Below are 26,025 nucleotides of genomic sequence, written 5' to 3'. Positions count from 1 at the left end.
ACACACAAACAATTATATACCTATAATAGTTAACTGTATACTATACATTTTAGTTTATTTTTCTGGTATTTTTTTCACTTATTTTTAAGCGCTCATTGCTTATTTTTTTATAATGTATATATCTTTGTGGGGGTTTTTTTCTTTTTGGTTATTATTTTAAAAGCAATAAATTTGGACTTGTGAGGCTTGTGTATAATTCAGACAAAAAAACCCTGCACAGCTATATATCTTGATATGAGTGTTGAACTTACAAAAGACTTGAATCTATAAATAATGTGTGTCATAAAGACTTATAAAAATAAACCTTGTGGCTTAATTTTTTTTCCTTGCTTCCAGCCCTGATTCTGCTGCAGTTCTTCCATTACTAACTCTTTAAGCTTGTTCTCAAATTCCTTAGAATGGATTTTCAGCTTTCTTTGTACTTTCTCCAGGGCTACTGCTCCTTTAAGGGTAGGACATGATTCAGAAAGCATGTCTATGTTTTCTTTCAACCAGGATATGTTTACATATATTGTTCTCATACAGGAGTTATCAGACAATATTATTTTTCTTTCAAAAAATGTGATAGATGGATCAGTATTTATACATTTTTTTTCTTTGAGGTCCTAAAAGAAAGATAGGACTTAAATCTAACAAATAAGTAAAGAAGATATGCCAATAAATGATCAGCCTGAATAGCAAAGCAGAGAAGCTTGGCTGTCTACTGCTTTGTTTATTTTTTGTCCAGCAGTATAAAGAAAAGGCTGAGATGTCAAGCTGGATTTGCAGTCCCAGTCCAATTGTCTGCTTTAGATTGCAGTCGCAAATCACTCTTTAATATTCATGGTTACCTATCACTCTGGCTTTCAGAAGCTTTTTGTAGAATTAGATGTTACTATGTCAGTACTGTACATGTATAAAGGGTTACTATAATCCTATTTATTTAGTATATGACTTTTTGATTAAAATAAAAAAAAAACACTCTAGTTTGCTTCCTAATAAGATAAATAATTAGCTGCAACTAACTTTGCTATACAGAAGGAGAGAGAGTACAATTCTGTGTTTCTGCTCCATCTCCTTGCAGCTTTTGATGTCATCCTGCATAGTATCTTACTGGATTGATTCTTTGGGTTGGATGTCAGAGACATGGTGATACAGTGATTCCACTCTGCCTGCAGGGTCAGAGGCTATCCACGCTAGCAATTTATAGCATTAGCCAGTCATTGCTGTGGTGATATATCACTAATGTGGACAGGCTTTATATCGCTACAGCGATGGCTGGATGATGCTATAAATCACTAGTGTGAATAGCTTTTAGACTCAGAAAGTGACATTGGGGGAATTTTGCTCAGCCACATAACATCTGAGATGCAGCACCTACCTATACTTCTACATCTGTGTGATGGCACCAGGTGAGGTCATCAGAGAATTTGGAGTGAGGTGCCATCAATAAGGTGAAGAAATTCATCTCTCTTGTCATCTGAAGCAGATGAGCTAGCCCAGGCACTCGACTAGTGTTAGGGGTTAGTAATGAGCTGGGTGAAATTCAATAAATTCAAGCTGAATCTTGGTAAGACAGGGGCCCTGTGGGTAGGAATTGAGTGTGCTGTCTATTCTTAATGGCATTGTTCTCCACTGAAAGAGGAAATACATTGCTTGAAGGAATTTCTTGATCTCTGTCTTCATGGAAGTATAACTGGTTGCAATTGTTTTGTCATCAGTTAGAAATTGTTTCGTTTATACAGTCGTTATTGTTTATTTTTTCTGTTCTATTGTATTTGCTTATCTGCTTTTATTATTTTAATTTGTAATCAAATCTAATTAATGAATTATATTTATGTACACTGACTTTCTTCTAAGCAGTATTGCAAGATATCTTTCTTATTTTAACTTCCCATAGCTTCTCTGTGAAGTTAAACTGAAAGAAAATGATTGGCCCAAAGTGACTGAATCTCTTTGGTTCAAGTCCAGTACTTTAACCTATTACATCTTGGTTATGCACCATCATAGTATCTGCAGGCATCAATAAAAATATGTGTATATAAATATGTATGTATGTATGTATGTATGTATATATATATATAATAGACTATAACTCAGAATCCAGTTCCACACCCTGATTTAACTGTGCAACTGTTTTTTTTTTAAGTGTTGTGCATATCAATAGAAATCTTTGTTATTTCATTAGTACTCAGGGAGGGCTAAAACAAGAAATAACAAAATAAAGGTGGCAATTATTGTTTCCCTGATGTGAGTAATATCAGGTTTTTTATTATTTTCTTGATATATTTTCCTTGTTATTTTAACCCTAATTATGTATGCTTTGAAATCCACTTGTTACTATTGTGATTGAACTAACTAATAAATTGATTAAATAAACAAAATGATAATGCCTTTAGAAAATCTAGTAGTTTGTAAATTACATAAATGTATACATATGAAGCCTTTGATGAATCATTTTTCTTTAGGAAAAAAACACCATATAGGCTACACTGTAATCAGTATGAGCATGATGAAGATTATTTATCTTCCATTCCAATTAAAGGAACCAAGTGGGTATATTTGGCATTTTTATTATGACTAATATTTAATACTTACACCTGAGAAAAATAGAGCAACATCAAGTACTAACTTCATTGTCTCACTTCTTAATCAATAGTAATGAGTAAGAAAATCTCAAGAGGACTCAGACCCTTGAATTGAATTGCTGGTTTGCTAAACCAGCCAGGATCCTGGTTTAGCAAAACTGCTAAGTAGGCCATTCAGCTTGAGGAAGCTGTTTGAATAACCAGAAAACATCTCAAACCAACAAGAAAATCAGTCCAGTTGCCATGACTCAATTTCTAGACAACTATACTGAGGATGCTGAGATCTTCATCAAACATTTCTCCTAAGTAGAGTTTGAAAAGTGACCTTTTTCCAATTTCTTCCCTTAGTGAAGGAAGGTGGGGCTATAAGTGTGAAGTAGCAATGATATAAATGGCCTTTTGCTCCTTAGATAAATTGCCATGGATAGCTCTTTAATCATTAATGTACTCTAAAGTGATTTCTCTGATCATAGATTTCCCTTTGCTTGAGGGAGAACTTCGTTGCACGTTGTACATTTTTCTACCTTTCACACAGAACATATTTTCACAGTACCATTTTCATACAATCTCTTAGTGACCCTTTAAAATATGAACCTGATGACTTCACAACAACACAAGGAGAAGATGTTCCCTGTGAATGACTTTATTCTTTCATAATTCAGGACTAAATAGTGAAAATATGACAGAGATGCTGACCTGAGGGACCCTTCAGGTAACTCATACACTGATGTGAATAGAATATGTGTGTAAAGAGTTGTCATTAATTTCCTCATGGACATATCTGTGAGTTAAAGGGAAGGTTTTTAATAGGATTAGTATTTCACTTTTAATTTGAAAATGGAAGCTTCTCACATAGAAGACAGATCATTAAATCATGTCAGGGGTGAGGTGGGGAAATTAAGTTGCAGCCAATTATGGGGCTTGGTACTTCTAGTTTTTGTACTAGTGATATTAGCAAATTTGGTAATTGCTTCATTAGTAATAGAGAAAAACAGACGTTATGTAGTTGTATATTGTAAATATCAAAGAGTCTAGTATTGTTACATCTAAATCAGCATTGTGGCTTTTAGTCACATGCCAGGTCATGGCATTTTACATATATAAGTTTCCTTGTATGTATGATTGAGGTGGATTTTTAATTTTTTTCTTCAAGATATCATAAACAATTGTTAAAACGGAATTATATACCTCAGTATTTTTAATGAATCTGAATGTTTAGAATGTGATGTCTATAAGAACCAGGTAAAAAAGCAGGACATTAGATGATATTTTGGCATCTTCCCAATATTTATCATGCTGTTACTAATATAAATTTGTCCCTCTGTCTCACCTTTTTTGCTGCTGCCTCTGGTGATGTCAGGAGGAAATGTGTTTTTTTCAAAGGCAACCAGTTGAGAGCTTCCCTATTCCCATGGTCCCCCCAAATTCCTTTGGATATCACATTACTATTAATTTATTCTGGCTCTCTACCAAAAGCACAAGGCAGCCTACAAAAGGCTGTCTCAATTTTATCCCTACAACAGCCCTAAAAAACTACATCCAGATTTAGAGGCTTTTGTCGTGAATAATCCTTAGTAGAACCCAGTTCTTGCAGTAAAGATTATAATAGAGACTGTATGGAAGTATAGCATATTGTATATAGTTCCTCCTTCACCCACCCATCATAGAAGGAAAATATTTGAAAAATCTCAGAGTAAATCAGGATAACTATAAATCCCCTCTTCCCACAAAGCAGGTATAGATTAGATTACTATTTCTACTCAGGCTGATTGTGAACCTGCTAGTGAAACATACTCATCTCCTTCCATTATGCAGTCAATACTATTGGTGTATTGTATTGGTGTATAGTGTACTATATGATCAACCTGGTCATAGCATATTTTACTAAGTATCATACACAACCCAAGCAAGTTACTCTTAAATGGAAGTCTCAGCTAACATGATGTATTAAGGAAATTCAGTAACTCTAGTAGGCCTGCCTTAATTATTACTTATATTGATATAGAGGAATTAAGGAATTTTCTGATTGTGGCTTGACTCTCCAATATCCAGAATCAATCTATGTTGTTCACCTTTCAGCTGTTGTACATTTTTAATTATAGTCCCTCTGTCTCAGCAGAATTAAATTTAGGCCTCCTCAAGTTATTTGTCTACTTTGTTTTATTTTTAAAAGATTTTTAAAATAATTGCATGGGAAAGTAGCATGTTACAAAAGATCTGTCATTATCGCCACGTTTATCAAAGTGTATATTGCCACATATTCCCCACACACAAACAAAGGTCCTTTAGGCAATCTCAGAAAATAATATTGCTGGATATCTACAATCCAGAGTTAATTATGGATTTGGTGTCTAATGTGACAACTAATATTATTTGTATTAAGTGTAATGTCCTGTAACTAGCTGCAAGGAAAATATTGATTTATGTCTGGCCATTTTAGTGTAGGAATAAGTGAATATTTTTAAAAGGGAAAAGCATGGACAACACACAAAAGCAAAAGATGTGAACAAAAACGAACAAATGAGTTCACAGTTGAGAATATTTTACTCATTAATTCTGAAGTACACTCGTGTTCATTCTACCATGTTGTGGAATAAAATATTTTTTTGTGCACGGTTTGAATATGTCCTCATATGTCCAGAAAAAAAAGTTAAGATAGCAATGGAGCATTCTAAGAAGCTAAAGGAGAAAGCCTTGTTGTATCGTTTTTGAAAAATGGATGATTGGCTGTATGGTTGGCTAAGCCTCCTCCTCCACCTCCCTTATTATATCAAGACCATCATCTTCACCAATAAAGCTATTTTTGTGAATAGGAACCCACTACATGATGACCTTTTTACAAAAGCATGCCAAATGTGATGTAAAATACAAACATTTTCAGTCTCCCCCCCCAAAAAAAAGTTATTTCCCTTGAATCATTTGATCTTTTGATATAATTATTACCCTTTATTGTCATCTCGGTGAGATGGGTAGCATAGAAGTCTACTTAATATTATAATAACATAACATAACATAACATAACATAACATAACATAACATAACATAACATAACATAACATAACATAACATAACATTTTAGTGGGCTAATGTTATCAAGAACTGGTGGGGCTGGGAGTGCAATATGCTAACATAAGAGACCATCTTTTCTCTTTATATTTCTGAATGTGTAACAAATAACTGTTTGCATAGAATAAATTCTACTTTTTAAGCTATGAAGCTTGGTGTACAAGCAGGCACTTATTCAGCTTTTTTTTTTCCTTCCTGACATCAACACTTTGTCATGAGATCCTGTCTCACTGAAGAATTCATAATGTAAAAAGGTTGGTAATTTAATCATGGAAAGTTCCCACAAAGAGTTTTTAACACCCTTTAATGAGAGCCTACAGAGAAGAACTAGAAGGAGTTGCATGCCAATTGTAGCTTAGTTATAATGACAGTTGTGGTAGTGGGTAAAATGCTGAATAGAAGAATCAGTATAACAGGCAAGTAGAAGCTTCTGTATTGCATTAGCATATTGAATAGATCAGATACTATCACCAGGGGTGCTACTCTGCAACATAGACTCGACACAATGTGGTGTTCTGCTAATCTTTTAAAATAATGTTGAGTTTATGCCTGCGGTCTGCACTGTAGGGTATTAGCTAGACAAATCTCCTTTGAAGCATTGAAATTTCTGGAATGCGTTTTACTTGATCATGTGCAAATGTTGTTCTGGCCTTAAATGCTTTGAGCTGTGATTGATATTTGGATTTGCAGATTATGTTGTTAGGCTCCTTTCAAAATGTATTTGCAAACACACATAAGGACTGATTCAGGAAACAAGCTTTTTCCATCCCAGGAGAGTCTTTACAGCTGAATTTGAGTATAGCCTCCATTCTTTATAGCATAAACAATTATGTGGGTTTCCATTGGCATAACTCATGACTTTTCTCATAAATCTTGTCCAGAATTCTGGCAGATCACTGAATAGGTGGGTTTAGCTTAACCAGTAAATGGTTAAAGGTTTGCTTTTCTAGGAAAACAATTTTTTAAGTAGATACATTAAACTGTTGTAACAATACCCATATAATTTAAAACATTGTCTATCCTTGCATAGTAATTATCTTACTATTAGGATAAAGTATACTGCCTTTTTTTTTTCATTTTGTCTGATTCCAGTCAGAACTATTTCTATTTTTGCCTATTTACCCTTTACCTCATTTCAAAGTCAAGAGGAAATATTAAGTATGCTGCTGGTTTGCAGTTACCACCCTCTTCAGCTGGGATGTAGATGCTTGCAGACAGTGATGTTGAATTATCCTTAAAGAAGAGAAATACGAAGTACATGTTTCAGATTTTCTATCTATCCTCTATTATCTATCTATCATCTATCTATCTATCTATCTTTCGATCTAATCTATCCATCATCCATCCATCCATCCGTCCATCCATCCATCCATCCATCCATCTCTAATTAAAATAGATCTAGCAAAGCAGTTTCTATGCCCTTAAATTCTTAGTTATAATATAAGCTGAACAGACAATATTTGACTACTTACAAATGGATATAGAGAAATCTGTCAAGTTTCTGATGTTTTTCAACCAAAGGTTTTTATTTTATTTCTACATACAACAAAAATAAATCCACAAAAATAACTGCCTGCATTTTGATAGCACACGTCTTAAAATAAATGTATTTTGCATGCATTTTTCTTAGTGTGCAGGCTTTTTGAAAATGTTTCTTCTTAAGCAATTTCTTATGTACCTTTCTAAACCTTGCTCCTAAGAATTTTGTGCATCAAAAGGGTTTCTAAGTATATAAAGTGGAAGAGGACATATTCATCAATAGTAATAATAAGTGACTGAAACACAAAGTGTGTTTTTTATTACATAGGTTACATTTACACAGTTTCTTCCAAGTATGTATATGATATTCCTTGAAAGTATTTATTATTCCCTAACACATTATTTATGCAAGTACATAAAGATGATTTGTGCACTTTTCTTTCCCAATATGTATGCATTATTTATTGAAACTTATAAAAAGATTATTTATGCATTATTCATAATATAAAAACTGTACCAGTGTTTTATAAACTAAATCACTTGAGCCAAGTTCAAATCTTTGCTTAGCCATTACACTCTATTTCTTTATTTGTCATTCTTCATATTTACTTGTGAATTTACTTAGACATATTTTGAATTCCTTGGCCAACAAACAAATGCATGTATATGTATACATACATATGTACACACATCTTAATGTAGATATTCTTTTACAAATAGGCATTTTTCTGTTTGGAAAGCAACTATAAAGTCAGGTAATTTACATCTGTTTGATGTGAAAGTATCTGGAATGAAATTACATAAAGGAGGAGTCTATGCATGGAAGTACCTGTCAGAGAACCTCATTCAAACTAGTCACTAGGAAGCAGCTTTCCATTGAAATGCATCTAAGACTTCTTTTTGAAATAATGTGCAGAGAGATCTAGATCATGGAATTGTTTTTAAAATGGCATCTTCTCAGAGAAGATTAGCTGACGTTGTTGGCATAATACTATAGACAGTCTTTAGCTTTGGATGGGACATACAGCATTATAGTTGACTTAGAGCATTTTTCTTTTCAGTTGAAGAGGAAGAGTATTTCCTATCACTGTAGATGATCAGTTTCTGAAAAAAAAAGGCAATACCAAAACTTCAAATGAATCATGTCTTCTAATCAAGAAATGCCACCATGTCAGGCCTAGCAACACATTGCCTGCTAGCCTATGAGGAATAATTAAATTAAAATCAAGCATTTTAATGGAAGAACATTGGAGGCTGTTGTCTTGGCAACAGTTTTAAACAGGTGGTTTAATGATAGGTGGAGAAAGGGACTACTGAAAAATTTAGGCTTAGGGACAGAGTTGTCTGCTTCACTACAAATAGTAAAGTGGGATAGTAATATGGGCCTTTTCAAATGACTTCAAAGTTGCTTTGTCTGTCAAGGACCATAAAACCTTTTCTCTCTGTTAGGAGATAAGCAGCATTTTTAATAAAATAGTACATGTATAATTTCTATTCACTTAAGACCGGAAATTTGTTTGTTAATGTTTTGATTTTCCTTCTTGTATACTTGTTTTCTGTGCTTTAGTATTTGTTTTTGACAATGAAACTAGAGTTTAAAATATGTAATTCCTTTTCTGGAGATTCAGCCTATATTAAAATTTCTTTTTAATATATGAGCTTAATACAACTATCAGAAACCAAATAACTGAGCAGCAAAATGGGATTATGGGTAACACCCAGGCTTGAGACTGAATTTTGCAGATTCTTTGTGATGAACAGTTCTTCATGAACAATGGTTTAGTTTCTGCTCCCATCTCAAGCATGATAGTGCATCCATATGTTTTGAAACTTTCCTGCATTACAGCAAGTTAGAGAATTCCTGTCAATGAAAACCACTAAGCTATCAGATGGTTTCATGGAACTTGGACTGCCTAATCTGGTTACAATGGCAATAGCAATTAGGCTTATTTACTGCTTCATAGTGCTTTACAGCCCTCTCTTAAGTGATTTACAGAGTCAGCATATTGTGCCCAACAATTTGGGCCCTCATTTTACCGAAATTGGAAGAATGAAAGGCTAAGTCTTTGTAGACCTTTGTAGGGCTTTGCTACCAGAGCCCTGGTAGCACAGCAGACTAAAGCACTGTTATTAACATCAGCTGCCTGCAATTACTGCAAGTTCAAATCTCACCAGGCTCAAGGTTGACTCAGCCTTCCATCCTTTCTAAGGTAGGTAAAATGAGGACCCAGATTGTGGGAGCAATAAGCTGACTTTGTATAAAATATACAAAAGTATGAAGGCTATTGCTTAACGCATTGTAAGCTGCCCTGAGTCTCCGGAGAAGGGCAGCATATAAATCAAATTTAAAAAAAAAAAAAAAAGCCAACCTTGAGCCAGTCAGGATTGAACTCCTGGCAGTGGGCAGAATTAACCTATAATACTGCATTCTAACCACTGCACTACCATGGCTTAATATAGAATAGTTGCAATTTGGTGCTATGTATGCATCTGTTTGTAAAACAAACAAACAAACCTAATACTCATATACCGGTATATAATTCCTCTTAGGAAAATGCAATGAACAGTGCTTTTCCATTCCTCTTCCCCAAGGCCATCAATTATTAACATTTGAATAGAGACCCAGAAGATGCTCAAACAGTAGGATGGCTTGCAACTAGAGAGGTTCTTGTGAATGAGATTTGCATGACTAAACCTAATACAGTATATCATAAATATGAACAGACCAAGAGACTACCATCAGAAAATATCCAAATGGTCTTTTCAGTACTGTAGTTTATCTGCTGAAATCTGAGTTTACTTTCCCTTCTTTTCTTCAAAGAGAAATTTTTAGGAATGAAGTAGATATGTGGATATAAATGCAATAACATTAAAACAAAAATTATAGATACTAAATCAATTATGTTGACTTTGTTATCTAAGGCAGAAAATGCAAATGACAATATTATTGATGATTGAAAAGGTCATAACAATCAGAACTATTCTGAATGAAAGGTGTCAAGTAATTTGATCAAGGACTCATTCCCAAAGGGAGCATCAAATTTAAACCTCTGCTTTTTTTTTCTCCCTAAAAGCAAACAAACAAAAAAGCACTAAGCTTATGTTTCACTTATGTTGAGAGTACTTTTGTTCTGTATTTTATTTTCAAGCGCTGTCATCTTTTATTTTTATTATGACTGGAGGTCTCCAAAGCTGGAGGTAATCCAAGCCTCTATAGATTGCTGATAGAGCCTGATAATAAACTAAATCCTTCACTGGTCACATATTCTATTTTACAGAAGATACTTTATATGGAAAAATGCACCAAGTGTAGCTATTAACACCTGCCACTTGTGTAAATCTGACAGTCCTCTTTTTCATCATGATTTTCTCCCTTTTTTAAGTGATTATAAGTGACCACCCTAGGCATCCATCTGGCATCCTAGTAAGAGCCAAGTTTTTGTTTTGTTAAAATAATGCAATACAAATTTCTGCTAGCTTGTAATTATTTAAGGTTCTAGCTATTATGTTTAAACTTCAGTTATATTGCCAATTTGGGTAAGAGAAGTGATATATATTTATATTGTGTACAACTAGTACAGATTTTATATAACTACACACATGTGTGTGGATATAGACAAATGCAGATTCATGCAAAAGCATACTGAAATAAGAAATTCTTGGATTATTTTCATTGTAAATATTGCCTGAAATTTTTGAAGGTGACAAATAAATACACTGAAGAATTCACAGTTGCTAAAGTATGCATTCAAGTTGTGCACTGTAACTCTTTCTCTGCCCAGTTTCTATGTATTCAGCAGAAGATCAAAAAGTCTATAGTCTATAGTCTATAGTCTATAGTGATATCAGCCTACAGTTCCCTTTCCCTTAAATTCAGCAGCAATACTAATCTGTAGTATGTCTGACTTTTTTCCTAGATCCGAGCAGATGGGCCTCCTCATGGTGGCATTCAGTACGAAATGGTGCCAATTTTCAAGGATGGGAGTCATATCCTCCGTGACATGGCTTTTTCCACAGATCATAATTACCTCTATGTCATGTCGGAAAGACAGGTAATTCTTACTTTTCCACACCTAAGTGCATGTATGCTAGTTTCACAGCAGTGGTAAAACACTGTGCTTTCTACAGTGTCCTTAGCATTTATGTCAAATGTGGGGATTCTCTACATAAGGTTTATTCTATAAATAAATTATTATTTTTTTGCTATAGGCAGGTGTTAATGCATCAGGAGAGGAGGAACTTCGCTTCTCGTTAGCACAAGGGGTGTTTTTAAGAAATCCAAGTTGAACAGAGACACTATGAATAAAATAAAGTGTGAGGATTTGGGCTTCATTTTGCTAGCAAAATCCATCTCGTTGATTGGAAGTCTCATCCATTCATTTCTCTCCATATGCTTGGCAATAGGCTACATTTATACATAATTATTTTCTGTTGTATCGTTATTCTGGATTTAATGTGAGACCTTTGTTTATGATGATCCAATTTTACTTTATATGATATACTTGGATATTAAAAATTTCAAAGTAGCAGTTTAAAAATAAAAATTGTTTTGGATACATTGGTTAATTTTATTTACAATTATAAATAAGGCTCTTGTGATCCCCTTGCTATTGTTTAAGAATCCATTGTACTCAAACTCTTTTTGCATTCAGTGTAACTAAGACTTACTCAAGTTCTTGTCTTTAAGACTCATACATATATGCATGTCAAATTAGAGTTGTTTTTAGTCTTCCAAAAGGTGCGAAACGTTCGAGATAGAGACTTGCTTTGCTATGTCAGCTTTTTGATTTTTTTGGTATTTACTATCTGCAGAGCATTTGCTCTAAATGTATTTATCATTTATCATCCTGATAAAATATTCCCCCTGAAAAAAGGAACCAGATTGCACCTAGCAATACCAAAATGACTATAATGGAAATTTATATCCTTTGCAATCCACTCATGTCTCTTGCCTGCAGAGCCAATACCATGTAAATAATCCAGAACACTGACTCTAACAGATTGACTATATTCAACTCCTGTCGGAAATGAGAAAATGCTCAAGGTTCCAGCCATGAAATCGTACTCCTGGGTTCACTGATTCTGTTAAGCATTTTAGTGGCTATCACTCATGACTTGATAATATTGAATAATTTCTTTAGCACTGTCTGTAGGGCAAGCAATGAGGATATCCAAATTGCACTATATATTTCTGTGTTGAATTTAAGAGGTTAGGTGTGAATTTTCAGAAGCCAGAAAAAAGAACCACATTTCCAAACTTAAGTTAGCACAAAGTGAGAGAGAGAGAGAGAGAGAGAGAGAGAGAGAGAGAGAGGGGGAGGGAGGGAGGGGGAGGGAGTTGAAAATGCTAAACATAAAGGAGGTCATACAATGTCCCTTCTTTATATTAAAAAAAAAAAAAACCACAAGCAATAACATTGATAGAGAATAATCCAATGCAATAACAATTGAGTTGAAAACCCATTTTCCCTGTGTTTTCTTAGCTTGTTTGATAAAAATTTGTATATGTCTGTCAGGTGTTGTTTATTCAGGACAGAGTGACTCATTTTTCTAGTGAAAGAATAGAACCACTTCTCTTTGCAGTTATAAAATAGAGAAAGATTGTAATGCTTACTTTTCAGAACTAGAGGAGGCCACTACTTTACTCAACTAGTTTTGTTAACCTCCCTGCCTATTTTAATATTTAGACTGACAGAACCATGCTAGGATAATATTATATTGTCTGAAATGGGTCTCCACCTTTATCTCTATTTATCTTTATAGCTATTATGCTATGTTACGTAGAACAAGTCTGCTGCTTTAGTCTGTTTTTGCATATATCTATGAAAGTAAGATCATGCAGGCTCATTTTCATGCAGAAAATGCGCCTGCATGAACCCACAATTTAACAATTCCATGCCCCAGTTTACTCACATAAAAATAATTCTAAGAATTTTTAGTAATGCTCTAAAATGTTTCTCTCTGACATTCTTCTAAGAAATTTGAGTTCAGTAGAAATTCTGCAAAGTGTGGCTAGCTTAAAGCAAGCTTGAGTACTTTTTCTATAATTCTGCAAAAGTAAAGATAAGATTTTACTCAGCTAATGGCAAAAAACACTCAAAATAAATATTTTTTTTTATTGCAAAAGTTTTACAATTACATTTTCACCCCGTTTTTCCCCCCAACCCACCCCAAACTCCCCAACCTAACCCTCCCTAACCCCCCCTAACCCTGCCCTCCCCCCCGGACTTCCACAAAATATACTCCTGTCAAAAAACCCCTTTATATAAAACTTGAACCCCTCCATCCCCCATATAAATTTTCATCTTCCCAAAATTCAGATATTTCTATCTTTATATAATACTATCAGTGAAAAGCTATTCGATACTTCCTAGTTTGATATTTGTTCTGCACATAATCTATCCACTTTTTCCATTCCCATTCATAAGTCTCTTGTGAGCGATCTTTTAAATATGCTGATATCTTCGCCATCTCTGCAAAGCTGGCCATCTTCAAAGTCCATTCCTCGATAGTGGGCAAAGCTTCATTTTTCCAGTATTTACCTATCAATAATCTCGCTGCTGTTATCATATACAATATCAACTTTGTTTCATCCAATGTGAAACCCTTAACTATACCCAATAAAAACAGTTGTGGAGAAAATTGAATTTTTTTCTTCAAAACATTCTGCATGACCCACTAAATTTTTATCCAAAAAACCTTATGGATTTGAATCGTGATATTATATTTTAGTTTCAAATCCACAATTGATAGGTCTATTTTGTCATTACTTATCTACAGTGAGCACAAGATAAAAATTTCTTTTTAAAAAAAGAGATGATACCTTGTACTATATGTGATTTAATTCATTCATACAATACATGATACTCTATTGTGCATTTTTCTTGAATATGTATGCATATTTTATCACAAAGACTCATATAACATTTGGAAGCTACATAAAGTGTGAAATCTTTATTTTCAATCTTTACGTAAACATGAAACTATTTGCAAAACGTATATTGATAAAACTGAAAAACAGCAGTGAAAAACTTGACGTATAATCTTTTTACAGGTCTAAGGTATTAGCTGCCACTATTCTTCTTAGTAGCCAATTACATCAAGCCTTGACACAAAGTGTGAAGAAAGGTTTAACATCATGTATGGTATATCACAAAAGAAAACAATAGTACTACATTAAGCAAATGAAGAGTATTGCTTGTTGATGATTTAGCTTCTTTCTCCTTGCTCCAGGGAAAACACAATTTATGTATTATTATGAATTGTAAACATTTAGAGCAGGGGTGTCAAATTGGCGGCCCGCAGGCCAGATGCATCACATGCAGGCCACTCCCACCCCAGCTCCATGAATGGGGAAAATATAATGTGAAATTGCGAGTTTGACACCGGTGATTTAGAGCAAGTGGTAAAATAGCATGGAGCCATCAAGAAGATAGGCTTCTGAACTCCAGCGTTCTAATTTCACTTAGGATGGATTCAGAGAAGCCACAGGACAGATTAATTTTGGTCAGGAGAGAAGCTGCACTAAGTCCATGGATGCCAAGCCACAGAGACTTTAAATGTTAAAACCAGCACTTGAATTAGGCTGAGAAGCCCTTTGATAACCAGTGTAGAGACCTCCACTTAAGTGTCATCTCTCTGAACACTTTTTTTCAGTCTGCAGTTAGATTGGCATAATTAGAATCAACTGCATTTTCAAGCAAGCCCAATAATAGAAGGAAGTGAAAAAGATAAGTATATTCCAATCTTAAGGGCAGAAATTTTAATATTTTAATAGGAATTTGAAATTTCAGTAGGACAAGAGCAAAAAAGGGAAATGAAATGAAATGATGCTAATATATTGTGTTAAAAATTGTATTTCAAAGCAATCTGATCTGAATAATAGAAAGCTCCTGCTGCTTTGAAATGGTCACATTGACTTTGTTTATTTGTAATGTATATGGACCTCTTTGTATGGTATATATATTCGATAACATTTGGGATATCTAGTGACCACAATGTGTATCTTTCTTTCATTGTAGTTAAGTAGCTTAGTTTACTGCTTAGAGTTTAGTTTGTTTATCTAAGTCAAATGGTTTACAAAATATGAGCATTCATTAAGATAAACTTATGACAACTAAAGGCTGTAATAAAAGAAAGCAAAGAAATCAAAGCTTATGCTTTTCACAAAAATGAAGAGTATTTTTGTCTCTTCATGTCTCTTTTGTTTTGTCTCTTTTGTTTTGCATTTCTTTTAGACTTTGAGCCATTTTCAGTATAGGATGTTATATAACACAAAATCATATTAAAAAAAGTGTGGGGGAGGTAAATTGACCCAAGTCAGACTTGACTCTGATAATTTCATGGACTCAATCATGTCATTTCCTTGGCAACAGTAAAGTAGCTTCTTGTTGCTTTGTTCTGGGAGACTTTTGGACTTCAAGTGGACTACTCTACAAACTTGATGCTCTTTACTGGTCTCCCATTTTAGTACTAAAAAAGTCTCACCTTGCTTTGGATTTGAACCAAAGGTGGTATGATGCTTTTGTTACTTAAATGGAAAATATTTCATTTAAAAATCTTCTGTGGAACTATAATTCATCACAGTTCTGCAATTCTGTAAATATTGAACTTTTTATTCTTCCTATCTGTACTTGTTCAGACAAAGAAACTTCTATTCATAGTAAAACATAAATATTCCCATTTTTAAAAGAACAATAGAACTTCAGAACTCCACTCAAAGGTGTAACATTCTTGATGCAAAGAGATTTGATAATGAGGCATCTTGTACAAGTTCTAATTATTGGTGATTGAATATTACATTTCTGTGAAGTTATTTTATGCATGATTCAAATGGTTGAAAGAAATTTCATGATAACAACTAAAAGTCCCAGATTTGCAAAATTGTAGTGTCATATACTGTACAAGTCAAAAACTTCAAAACAAAAGAAATATAAAGATTTTTTAACACTTTGACACATGATAACATACACACAAATCCAAATGAAGTTAACAGAGAATGAGATAGCATTACTCTGCTCATGGTGAGGAACAACCACAACTTTAAAATCTTAAACTTCAGCTTTTATACTGATTAAATCAATTACTGTCTCATAATTGTTTGCAATTATGAAACATTAATAGATCTTTTAAAATCCTGAGGAAGCATTTTAAGGAATTACAAATACCTATGTGTCAAATTACAGAGGCAAATTATCTTGGTCTGGGCTTTCTACTTTTCTCACACTGATCAAGACAATCTTAAAATAGCCCCACTGTTTAGGTTTTGTCTGCCTTGCAGTCTCCGAATGAACTTGCTTTGGTCACAGTGTTTGGTGACTGCCGTTTTAAGGTTGTTTATATTCAGAGAATTCACATGTGATGTCCACTAGCAGATTTTGTGGTGTGACAGTTCCACTGAGAAAGAAATTCTTAGGTATCTCTGGATTAGGATATCCAGCTTCACTTTGGAAAATAATAAGGTCAAATCCAGCTGCACTGGAATCCATTTTGAACCAAACTTCTATTGGGTAATGAACAAAAAATCAACACTTCCTCCATGTCTTTCTTTTCATATTGCAGGCCATTTCTTGCAATGACTCTTCTATAGTTAATTCTAATTATCTGATCCAGTGATAATTTCTCAGAATCATGTGAGGAAAGCTTCTCCCTTTCATAAAACGTGGCAATTTATGTGAAATTGTTCATTCTAATAGTTTTCCGTGAACTATGCACACAATCTGTCTTTTTAACTGCAATTTAAAGGGAAAACATCTGCCTATCATCTTTTTTCATTTAAGTAAAGTTCAAGAGTCTCTTCCATGCAGAGTTTACCTGCCCCCTCCCAGGCCTGGAGATAAGCAGTTCTATCATTTATATAGGCAGAACCATAACCTTTTCTTTCTTTTGACTGTTTTGCCCTTCTGGGTGCCACGTGAGGAGAATGCCATTAATCTTTCACCACCTCCTATAGAGTGAGGCATGACTGTAGCTCTGCTCATATTATTCTGCATAAAAGTCTTTAAACTACATCATACCTGAGTAAAAAAGCCACATAACTATGTCAAATAAGTTTCAGGTACACTATTGTCCATTTATCTCTTTCTTTTGGGGATTATTTCTATGGAAGAACTCTAGGAAATCACCTAATATTCTTGAAGCAATCACTAAAAAGAAACAGCAAGCTTCCATTACCTCAATGTGCTACTAGGGGAAAGCAAAACAAAAAGTTAATTGTGGAACATAAATGCATGCTTAAATATGCTGATATTAAAGGGTTTCGCATGGAAAGGAGGGTAAGGAAAGCTGTAGATACAAAGCCAAAATATTGTTTTGGTGAGCAGTCAGTGAGCTCTGGTTATGAGTGTAGTTACATTACTTCATGATTTATTTAAGTCACAACTGAGACCCAATATAATTTGTGCTGACATTTGTTACCTTGAGTCTCTGAAGACTCTTGGAGGTTCTGCTCCACAGATAAATGAATGTGAAGTTTTGTGACTGGGCTCTAGGGAACAGTTAGGGATGCTGCTGCTGGTGGTGTATTACTTTACTTTCTGTCCAGCAGAATCCCTTCTTAAGCTGCTGGATTTCATTACTGGACTGACAGTGGAACCTCCAAGATGTTTGGCAGTTTCAATCAGCTATCTGGAGGACCCATAGGAGTTTTTGGCCTCCATAGCAACCATGAACCTGTCCCAAATTATTACTCTTTGATTGCCTTCTAGCTCACTAGTACCACCATCCCCTAAAGAGAAATTAATCTATTTGATTGAGCCCATCTCTAGCAACTGATGGATCCCATGGGATTCCAGACACAGCTTTGGATTTTCTGGTCCAGCTGATGCCTGGAGCACCACTGTAGGAATATTCTACTAAACAAAGCCCATATTAGTTATTGCCTCATAGAAACAATGGCAGCAAAACATCAATATTATTCCACCCTTACTGAGGTTCTGAATGTGATTCAGAGAACTGACTACTACCTATAAAGCCCAGTTATTTAAGGGATCATTTATCTTCACAGTTTCTGGTACCATCCCACAGAGGGGGTATACTCAAGGTCCCTTTAAGTTATGTTTCAGTATACCCAGGAAGCATGACTTCTTTGTAGGTGTCCCTATCATTAGTGCCTGAGATATTCTAAAGCTCCAACCTTGATGGTATTCTAAAATGTCTTAGAAAACTGGTTGTTCACACAGGCCTTGGGATAGTTTGGACAGGGCTCCCTGCCCTTAATGTTTTAGATTTTGACATATGGTCTGGATTGCCATCTTGTAATTATTTTGTAATTCATTTTGGTCTAAGTTATTGTATTTGATTTCATTTATGTTAAGTTTATAAGTCATCCAGAGTCAGTTGAGGTTGAAACAGCATCCAAGCTCAGATGCATACTACTTTAAATAATAAACAATAAAACAGTAAATTTAAACAATAATAGTAAAATCGGAAATTAAAAAAAGAAACCACTGCAGATTGCTGCTGCCTCTATTATCAGTCTGGTATCTTTCCAGATTTAGCAAACTGTGTAAAATGTATACAGGATTTGGACTGTATTTCCTAGTCCTCATTTCCAGAAGAAATTGGGTAAGGGAATATCTATATCACTATTTAAACAGGTATATCACACAGATACAGATTTAAATATAAGATTTAAATTTCAAAGACAATCTGCTCAAAGGAGAAAAGAAATCAAGAGAAGACTTGAGCCAGATCATATTATTCCATCGTTTGAGAAGGACTTTGGCAGAATGACTAGCCGTATCAGTTAGAAATTCCTGCAGAACATTCAGGAATCTGTCATGTTATAGAGGAAGGGACTGGTATTCTGCTCATGAAAATATAGTTTTCAGCTATCATCTCCAATAAAATAGTCTTCATAAGGTAAAAATCAAAACCCAAATCCAGATTATGATTTTAAAGCACCAACCAAGTTTTCTGAAGACACTGTGGAAATTAAATCTTTCAGAACTAACATCTACCAACATCATTTTAAGATCACTTCAGGCAGGAAGAACTTGAATGGGTCAGATTTCCAGTTCACATGAGAAAGATTGGATCTTATGGATGATGACAACACAAACTTTCATACTTAGCAATTTACCTGTAGCATTAAGATAAACTGATGGACAAAATTTAGAATAGAAAATATGCAACAATAGAAAGTGAACCAGACATATTTATCCATAGCAAAACAGTTTTACTTACAGTACTCATTACATACTAAATGACATAGATTTAGTCTGCCACTGATCCAGATTATATTTGCTCAGCAGAAGGAAATTTGATTAATTTAATGGAATTTGCTTCAAAAAGTATATGTTTAAACCACAGCAGAATCAACCTACTTCTAGTATACAAATGTTAAATTGCTGTTTTCTCTTTAACTCTTTAACTACAATACTTGCAATACAACCTAGTGATTAAATAGTAGTTGAAGAGTTAAAGAGAAGTTGACCTGAGGTGCAACATTCTTGACTGTGTCTTCTTGAGACTTATTAATTTCTGTGGAAGCAAAATAATAATAACCACAACATGTGGTTGTGTCCAAAATTGTATTTGTTTAGACAGTACCAACAAAAAAAAAATTGTAATTGGATCTGGATGTTGCAAGACAGTTGCTGTTGAGCTAAAAATAACTCCTCACAATTTCTCCCTTATACATGCCTCCCTGAAATTTTAATTTGGTTAAATCATGTTTACCCTTTCCAAATGAAATCTGCTTTTAAAAATTCAGCCATTGGGAAGTTTAAAATTTTGAATCAATAAAATACTGGATATTTTTTTTTTATCTTTATTCTGCTCTGAAAAATCACCAACATTCTTTTCTCTACTAAAAGTACCTTTAATTGCACACCATCAGACAGAGACCATTAAATCATTCTCGATATAACACAGAGCCCATCAACTCTAAGTCTCTGAATTAACATGAACAGTTTTTAAAGATCAAATTTTACATATTAAGACCAGATCTTTTTTTAAAAAAAGATAATGTAGTTGTTTTTAGAGTTGGTCTTAGTTTTAGCCCCATTTATAATAGATGAATTCTGCCCTCAAAGTGTCTTCTTAATAATCATGACTTGCTCTTTTGATTTGAAGGGGTTTGCTTCAGATGTGATAAATTTGGCTCCAATTTTTTAGAGCATGAGATTTCAGCAAATGCAAGAAATATTATTTATATTTTACTTACCTGTGGAGCAGTCTCCACCTATTTATTGGCCTGTTCCATTCAGTCAGGCAGGAAAGGTATGCTGCCAGTCCCAGCATTAAATACTTTTTATTGGTAGGGTCCAGAAAGAAAGCCTTTTCTTCAGTTACCTCCACTTTTTGGAACAATCTCTCCTCAGAGGTGAGGGTGGGGAGCCCTTAACACTCCCAGTCTTTTGGTAATGCTTGAAAGCCTGGCTCTACTAACTTGCATGGGATTCACAGAGGAGCATACACCAGTAGTGGATTCCACTTATGTTCGCTACCAGTTTGGAACCGGGAGCGCGCATGTTCACATGCTTGCTTCACGTGCAGGCGGGTGGCACTTATGCACATGCACAGAACCTTCTGCGCATGTGCACAGCGTCTGTGATGACATCTGGGGCAAACCGGTAGAAACCCAACACTGGCATATACCCAAGGGGCTGGTTAGCACCCTGAAGCCCCACTCCTGACATTTTTATTTCTGTTTTTCAATGTTTTTATCATTATATTCATGTATAGTTGTTATATTTTATGTCTATTTATACACTGTGCAGAGTTGCTCTATGAGAGTGATGGATGATCTCTAAATATGATAAATTAAATTTTAATCATGGCATCTGGTACAAGTCATAATATCATTGCATTAATGGTGCAAATGATCTGATTTGTGCCAGTTGCATCATGGTGCAAATGGTATACAATATGTGGTTTTGAAATACTTGTGTGAGAGCTTCATGGCAGGTGTAATGAGGCTAGCTCCTCCTGTGGATGTCTGTGACTTAACTGATTGTCTTTTTTCCTCTGTCAATAGCACTAAAAGGAAACTCAATTTTCTTTGCTCTTCAGGCAGGCCTACCAGACAATTGGATTAAGGAAGTAGACAATGATTGTTATTTAAGTACATCTTATTTCGATACTATGAGATTTGTGCCATCTCCTTTTGAGTTTTAACTGGATTCAGTTGAGGTTTATTTCCAAAGTTTATCATGGCTATAGAGACCACCTTTCACTTCTCCATTCTTCTCCATTATTTATTTATTTATTGACTGAAAGGAAAGACCAAACAAAATGATAATGTGTGGTCAAAAGTTAAGGTTGCAATTAAAAAAAAATAAGTTCAAAAGAGTGATTATTCATTTTAATTGTCAAAACCACAGTTCCAAAGCTTGTCTGCATTTTACCTATGTTAAACCAGCACATATTCTGTTAGCTTAATGTAGCTATGTTTAATTGCAAATCAGTTTGGGGAACAAAATTCAACCACTGCTATGTCCATCTTTGTTTCTCTTTTTATTTTCCCTTTCTTCAATTTCCTTTGCTGGCTATGAAGCAATTGCCCATCAAATGATTCTGGATCAGAGTAGCAGAGGCGTAAAACTCTTTACAAATGCCTTAAGATATGTAAATTCCATGAGAATAATCTGATTTTCTGGCTGTTGAATCTGGACAGGGTCAGAGTTTTAGGGGGAGGAAGGAATAAATGTTAGATGCCCAGATGATTTACAAGGAATTAGGGCTGGATTAAGAGTTAAAAAAAGTAAAAAAGTGTAATTAATCTGGGAGCAGAAGAGCCATAAATGTTTCTGGTGTCTTGAAAAGAAGTGAAAGAAATAACCACCCAGAAATACAGACAGCTGGAAGACTAAGGGATTAGAATGAAAGAAATGAAAAGGACGGAACTCAAGTCTTTCAAAGTTTGAACTTCATCTATTTTTCTGTATGACTTTAAGACATGATTTTGAATAAATTTGTTACACTGAAACAGTTATACTTGTTTTTGTTAGTTTATACCCACTATTTATTATGGCTGTATAAATCATTTGAAAGAGGTTTCTTGAAGCACACAGGAGAATATGCAAAGTACATCATTTGAAGAATTGCAACAATGTTTGCTTCAAAAAAAAAGAAAAAAGAATTGGACCTTGCATAAGGAGCAGCAAAGCAGCATTCTATTTTTTTTTTAAAGCGGCCAATCGTTTAAAAAAAGCCACACAAACCTGAAAATTAGATGCTGCAGCTTTAACAGCTAACTTCTTTTAAAAAAGGCATATTTTTTCAAATTTGAGAAGATAAAGAAAGACAGACTGCTCTAATAAACAGCAGAAAAATGTTACTCTCACACTTCTGTGAGATCTAAAGGACTTCTCCCAAATCACTTTCAAAATTCATATTCCAAATATTTATATTCTTTCCTTTGAGAGATCTCATCCAATAATATTTATGCTGAATGAGTAGATAATACATAATCCTGGAAATAGATAGCATTTTGAAAAGGTTGTTTTAATTAGGCACTGGCTATGTATTTAACATGTCAAAGTTAAATGTTTAATGGAGGTGTAAACTTACTTTAAAACATTGAAATATGTTCCAGTTATGCCAAGTCATGATATTAAGCCACTTTTTGATCCTGTATAAAGACCTCAAATCTAATTAATGCACACATTTTATTTTATTATGTTCAGTTGCTAAGTTGTGTCTGACTCTTTTTGACCCCATGGACCACAGCATGCCAGGTTCCCTTGTTCTCCACTGTCTCCTAGAGTTTGCCCAAATTCACGTTCATTGTGTGTGTTGATGACATATCTAATCATCTCGTTCTCTTCCATCTCCTTCTTCTTTTGCCTTCAATCTTTTCCAACATCAAGTTATTTTCCACTGAATCCTCTCTTCTCATTTGGTGGCCAGTATGTTTCAGCTTCAGTATCTGCCCTTCGAAAGAACAATCAGGGTTGTTTTCCTGTAGAAACATATTCTAGTTCATTGGTATTTTATTTATTTTTATGATATTTCCTAAATATAACATAGTGTTCTTTGTAAAAGATTTCTGCATTTCTCCAAACTATTTCCTTTGTTTCCAATTTTATACTATAGTATCAAGAGAAGGAGAAACTGATTAAGTTCTGACCTATGCCTTTGATGTTGTCTTACTTAACTTTGTAAAGTGGGCAAAAGTAACTTTCACAGAATGCTAACACTGAGACTAAATAATAATTTCATTTTACCTGTCTTTATACATGCATAGCATCTATGATATATCAGGGCCAAAGGTGTTGGTCATCACCTTTAAAGCGCTCCATGGCATAGGGCCTAGCTATCTCCGAGACCGCCTGCTGCTACCGACGACCTCCCATCGACCCGTGCGCTCCCACAGAGAGGGCCTCCTCAGGGTGCCATCAGCCAAACAATGTAGGCTGGTGGCCCCCAGGGGCAGGGCCTTCTCTGTGGGGGCTCCCACCCTCTGGAATCAGTTGCCCCTGGAGATAAGAAGAATCCAGGACCTCAATGCCTTCCGTCGTTCCCTGAAAACCCATCTTTTTCAGCAAGCCGGGTTGGCTTAAGAAGAAATTTTTAAATTCTTTTAATTAGTCTGTGATTCTTAACTTTCGGGCCAAAATTTATATATATTTTTAAATGTTTTAATATTTGTATTCTATGTTTTTTATCTTGGCTGTACACCGCCCTGAGTCCTCAGGGAGAAGGGCGGTATATAAATTGGAAATTAAATTAAATTAAATTAAAATTAAAACAGCCAAAGATATAGCACAATCACACCTGTTCTTCAGCAGGGATCCAATTAAGGAGTTCTACACTTTTCCAAGAAGTATCTTATTCCATTAGAAGGAAATTTTACAAAAAGAAACTTAATTTTGGAGAAGGGACAGTAGAAAATAGAGAAAGCGTTAGCATCTGAAATTCAAATTCTAGTACATTAAAGGACATAAAAATAGTCTTAGAAACTCTGTTAGCTTAGTGGTTTATAACACAATAATATACAGACTAAGTTTGCTTATTAAGGCTTTTACTACCCTCTCTCTTTTTTACTCTAGTTCTTAACTATATATTATAGTTAAATTTATTTTTCTTCTAACCCTTTACTAGTAGTAATAAAATAGTCTAACTAAAATTAGTTTTGGCTCATATGAGCCAATTATCAATATAGTTTAATTACATTTATTTATTTGCCCTGCTTCTCCCCAAATAAGACAACTCCTGATAATAAGCCCAATCGGGCTTTTGAGCGCATGGCAATAAGGAAAAGTGCTTATTTCAGGGTTCAAAAAAATATAAGACAGGGTCTTATTTTCGGGGAAACACAGTATTTATTTTAAAAGAGGCCAAGAAGGTGGTATAACTGCTTCTTTTTCTCTTCAAATAATAGTGTGCCATGTTTTGGAACAATAGCTATTAAAACTCTTATCCTAGTCCAAGTCAGTTTTAGAATTGTTTCATAGTTTGCAAAAGCTTACCTACAGGCATTGTTACCTATTCTAAGAAATAAATTTGTAATGCAAGCCTAGTGTATACATCTTACAAATGTAAGATCATACGTATCTGAAAAAGACATGATTTGCAATCTGCTTTTGTATGGAAACTTGGAGCTGGATTTTTCTTTAGAATGGAGAAAACTAAGCAACCTTTTCTTTCCAGAAGAAACAATTGTTAATGCCTTCTCCTGAGCTGGCTTTCAAGATAAGCAATTTTAAGCTAGAGTGGTTGACTGTTGGTCTTTTTTCTTTCTGGTCTGTTATTTAATTTTCCCCTGTAATCTTTTCCTTCATGTCTGTCTCGACTGCAAAGTTTCCAGCAAGAATTACCTTGATGTTCATTTCCTTTGTCATTTTTATGATATCCCTATTGTTTTATTTTTGGATCAATAGTCACTGGTCTAAGAGATTTCCACCCTTTTCAAAAAGAAAAACACAACTCCTATGAAATGTCAATGCAAAAGAAAAGAAAAAATGGCAATCGCTTTTAGTCACATACAAGATTTAAAATTCACAACAGCTTTATCTACTTTATCTACTGTCACCTAGATAAGTAGGGGGTTGACTTGCTTATTGACTCCATTCCTCCAACAAATGAAAATGAGTAATTTTGCCCCATTATCTTATAGTCAAGTGAGGCCGGCTACTGTTCTTTTTTAAAATGCCAAGCTGGGTAAATATAACAGCTCTACTATCATGTTAGATTTTAAAAGAATCATAGTTACACGGAGACTAGAAGGGAAATGGTGAAAAGAATTTTGAAAAATAAAAGTGATGCATAGGGAATACTTTCCCTCTTTTATGGTTAACCTCTCTGCTCTCTCTCTCTGTCTCTGGATATATACCTATTAAACAGAACCAACAATCATATCAGTCCTGGCTTGGAAGACAAGTGTTGAGACCATGAGAAATAAAGTTATGGGAAAGTTCTATATTATATGTCTGTTACACATCTTTTAGATTTAAATTATGAATGTATGATCTTTTATATTATGAACTTTTTTATTTATATAGAACCACTGGTGTTTAAACAGTGTGTGTGTATGCCCCAGGACCTTAATTTTACTATGAACAGAAAGTTCCATTATTTCAAATTCATAAATTACACAATCTGCATCATCTCTACATGCATTTATTTATTAGCCTTTTTTCTACTCTGACAAGTACTCAAGGTGCTAGTACTAATATTTTAACAATCAAAAGCCTGGGAAAATAAATTCATTTTTTTAACATACTTTTTAAACTTTGAGAGAGTAGGAAATGCAGCTCCTGAAAAAGTAAATTCCTGAGCTAAATGCAACAACACGTATTTTCCCCCACATGTCAGGAAAACAGTTGTGTTGACAGTGGCAGTATCATTTAAAAGTGTCTATCCTGCAGATATTAATTAATGGACAGGTCATATGGAAGAGGCAGTCCATTAATTAGTCAGGCTCTGTGAATTAAGGGACTAAGAATATTTATGCAAAGATGTCTTC

General features: G+C 34.5%; 1 protein-coding gene across 1 annotated transcript in view; it reads left to right on the top strand.

Moving 5' to 3' along the window:
• The window catches only part of PLXNA2 (plexin A2), a 420,814-nt gene that overhangs the window by 134,918 nt on the left and 259,871 nt on the right, over positions 1-26,025 (top strand). Inside the window, exon 3 of the mRNA XM_070941568.1 lies at positions 11,030-11,164. Within this exon, the coding sequence (XP_070797669.1) occupies positions 11,030-11,164 (135 nt within the window). The remainder of the gene's footprint in view (positions 1-11,029; positions 11,165-26,025) is intronic.

This window comes from Pituophis catenifer, unplaced genomic scaffold (genome assembly GCF_029215685.1).
Source record: "Pituophis catenifer annectens isolate HBS135680 unplaced genomic scaffold, rPitCat1.0.hap2 SCAF_3, whole genome shotgun sequence".
Classification (NCBI taxonomy): Eukaryota; Metazoa; Chordata; class Lepidosauria; order Squamata; family Colubridae; genus Pituophis; species Pituophis catenifer.
Note: the sequence above shows the minus strand (reverse complement) of the source record. Positions and strands in the feature narration are given on the sequence as shown.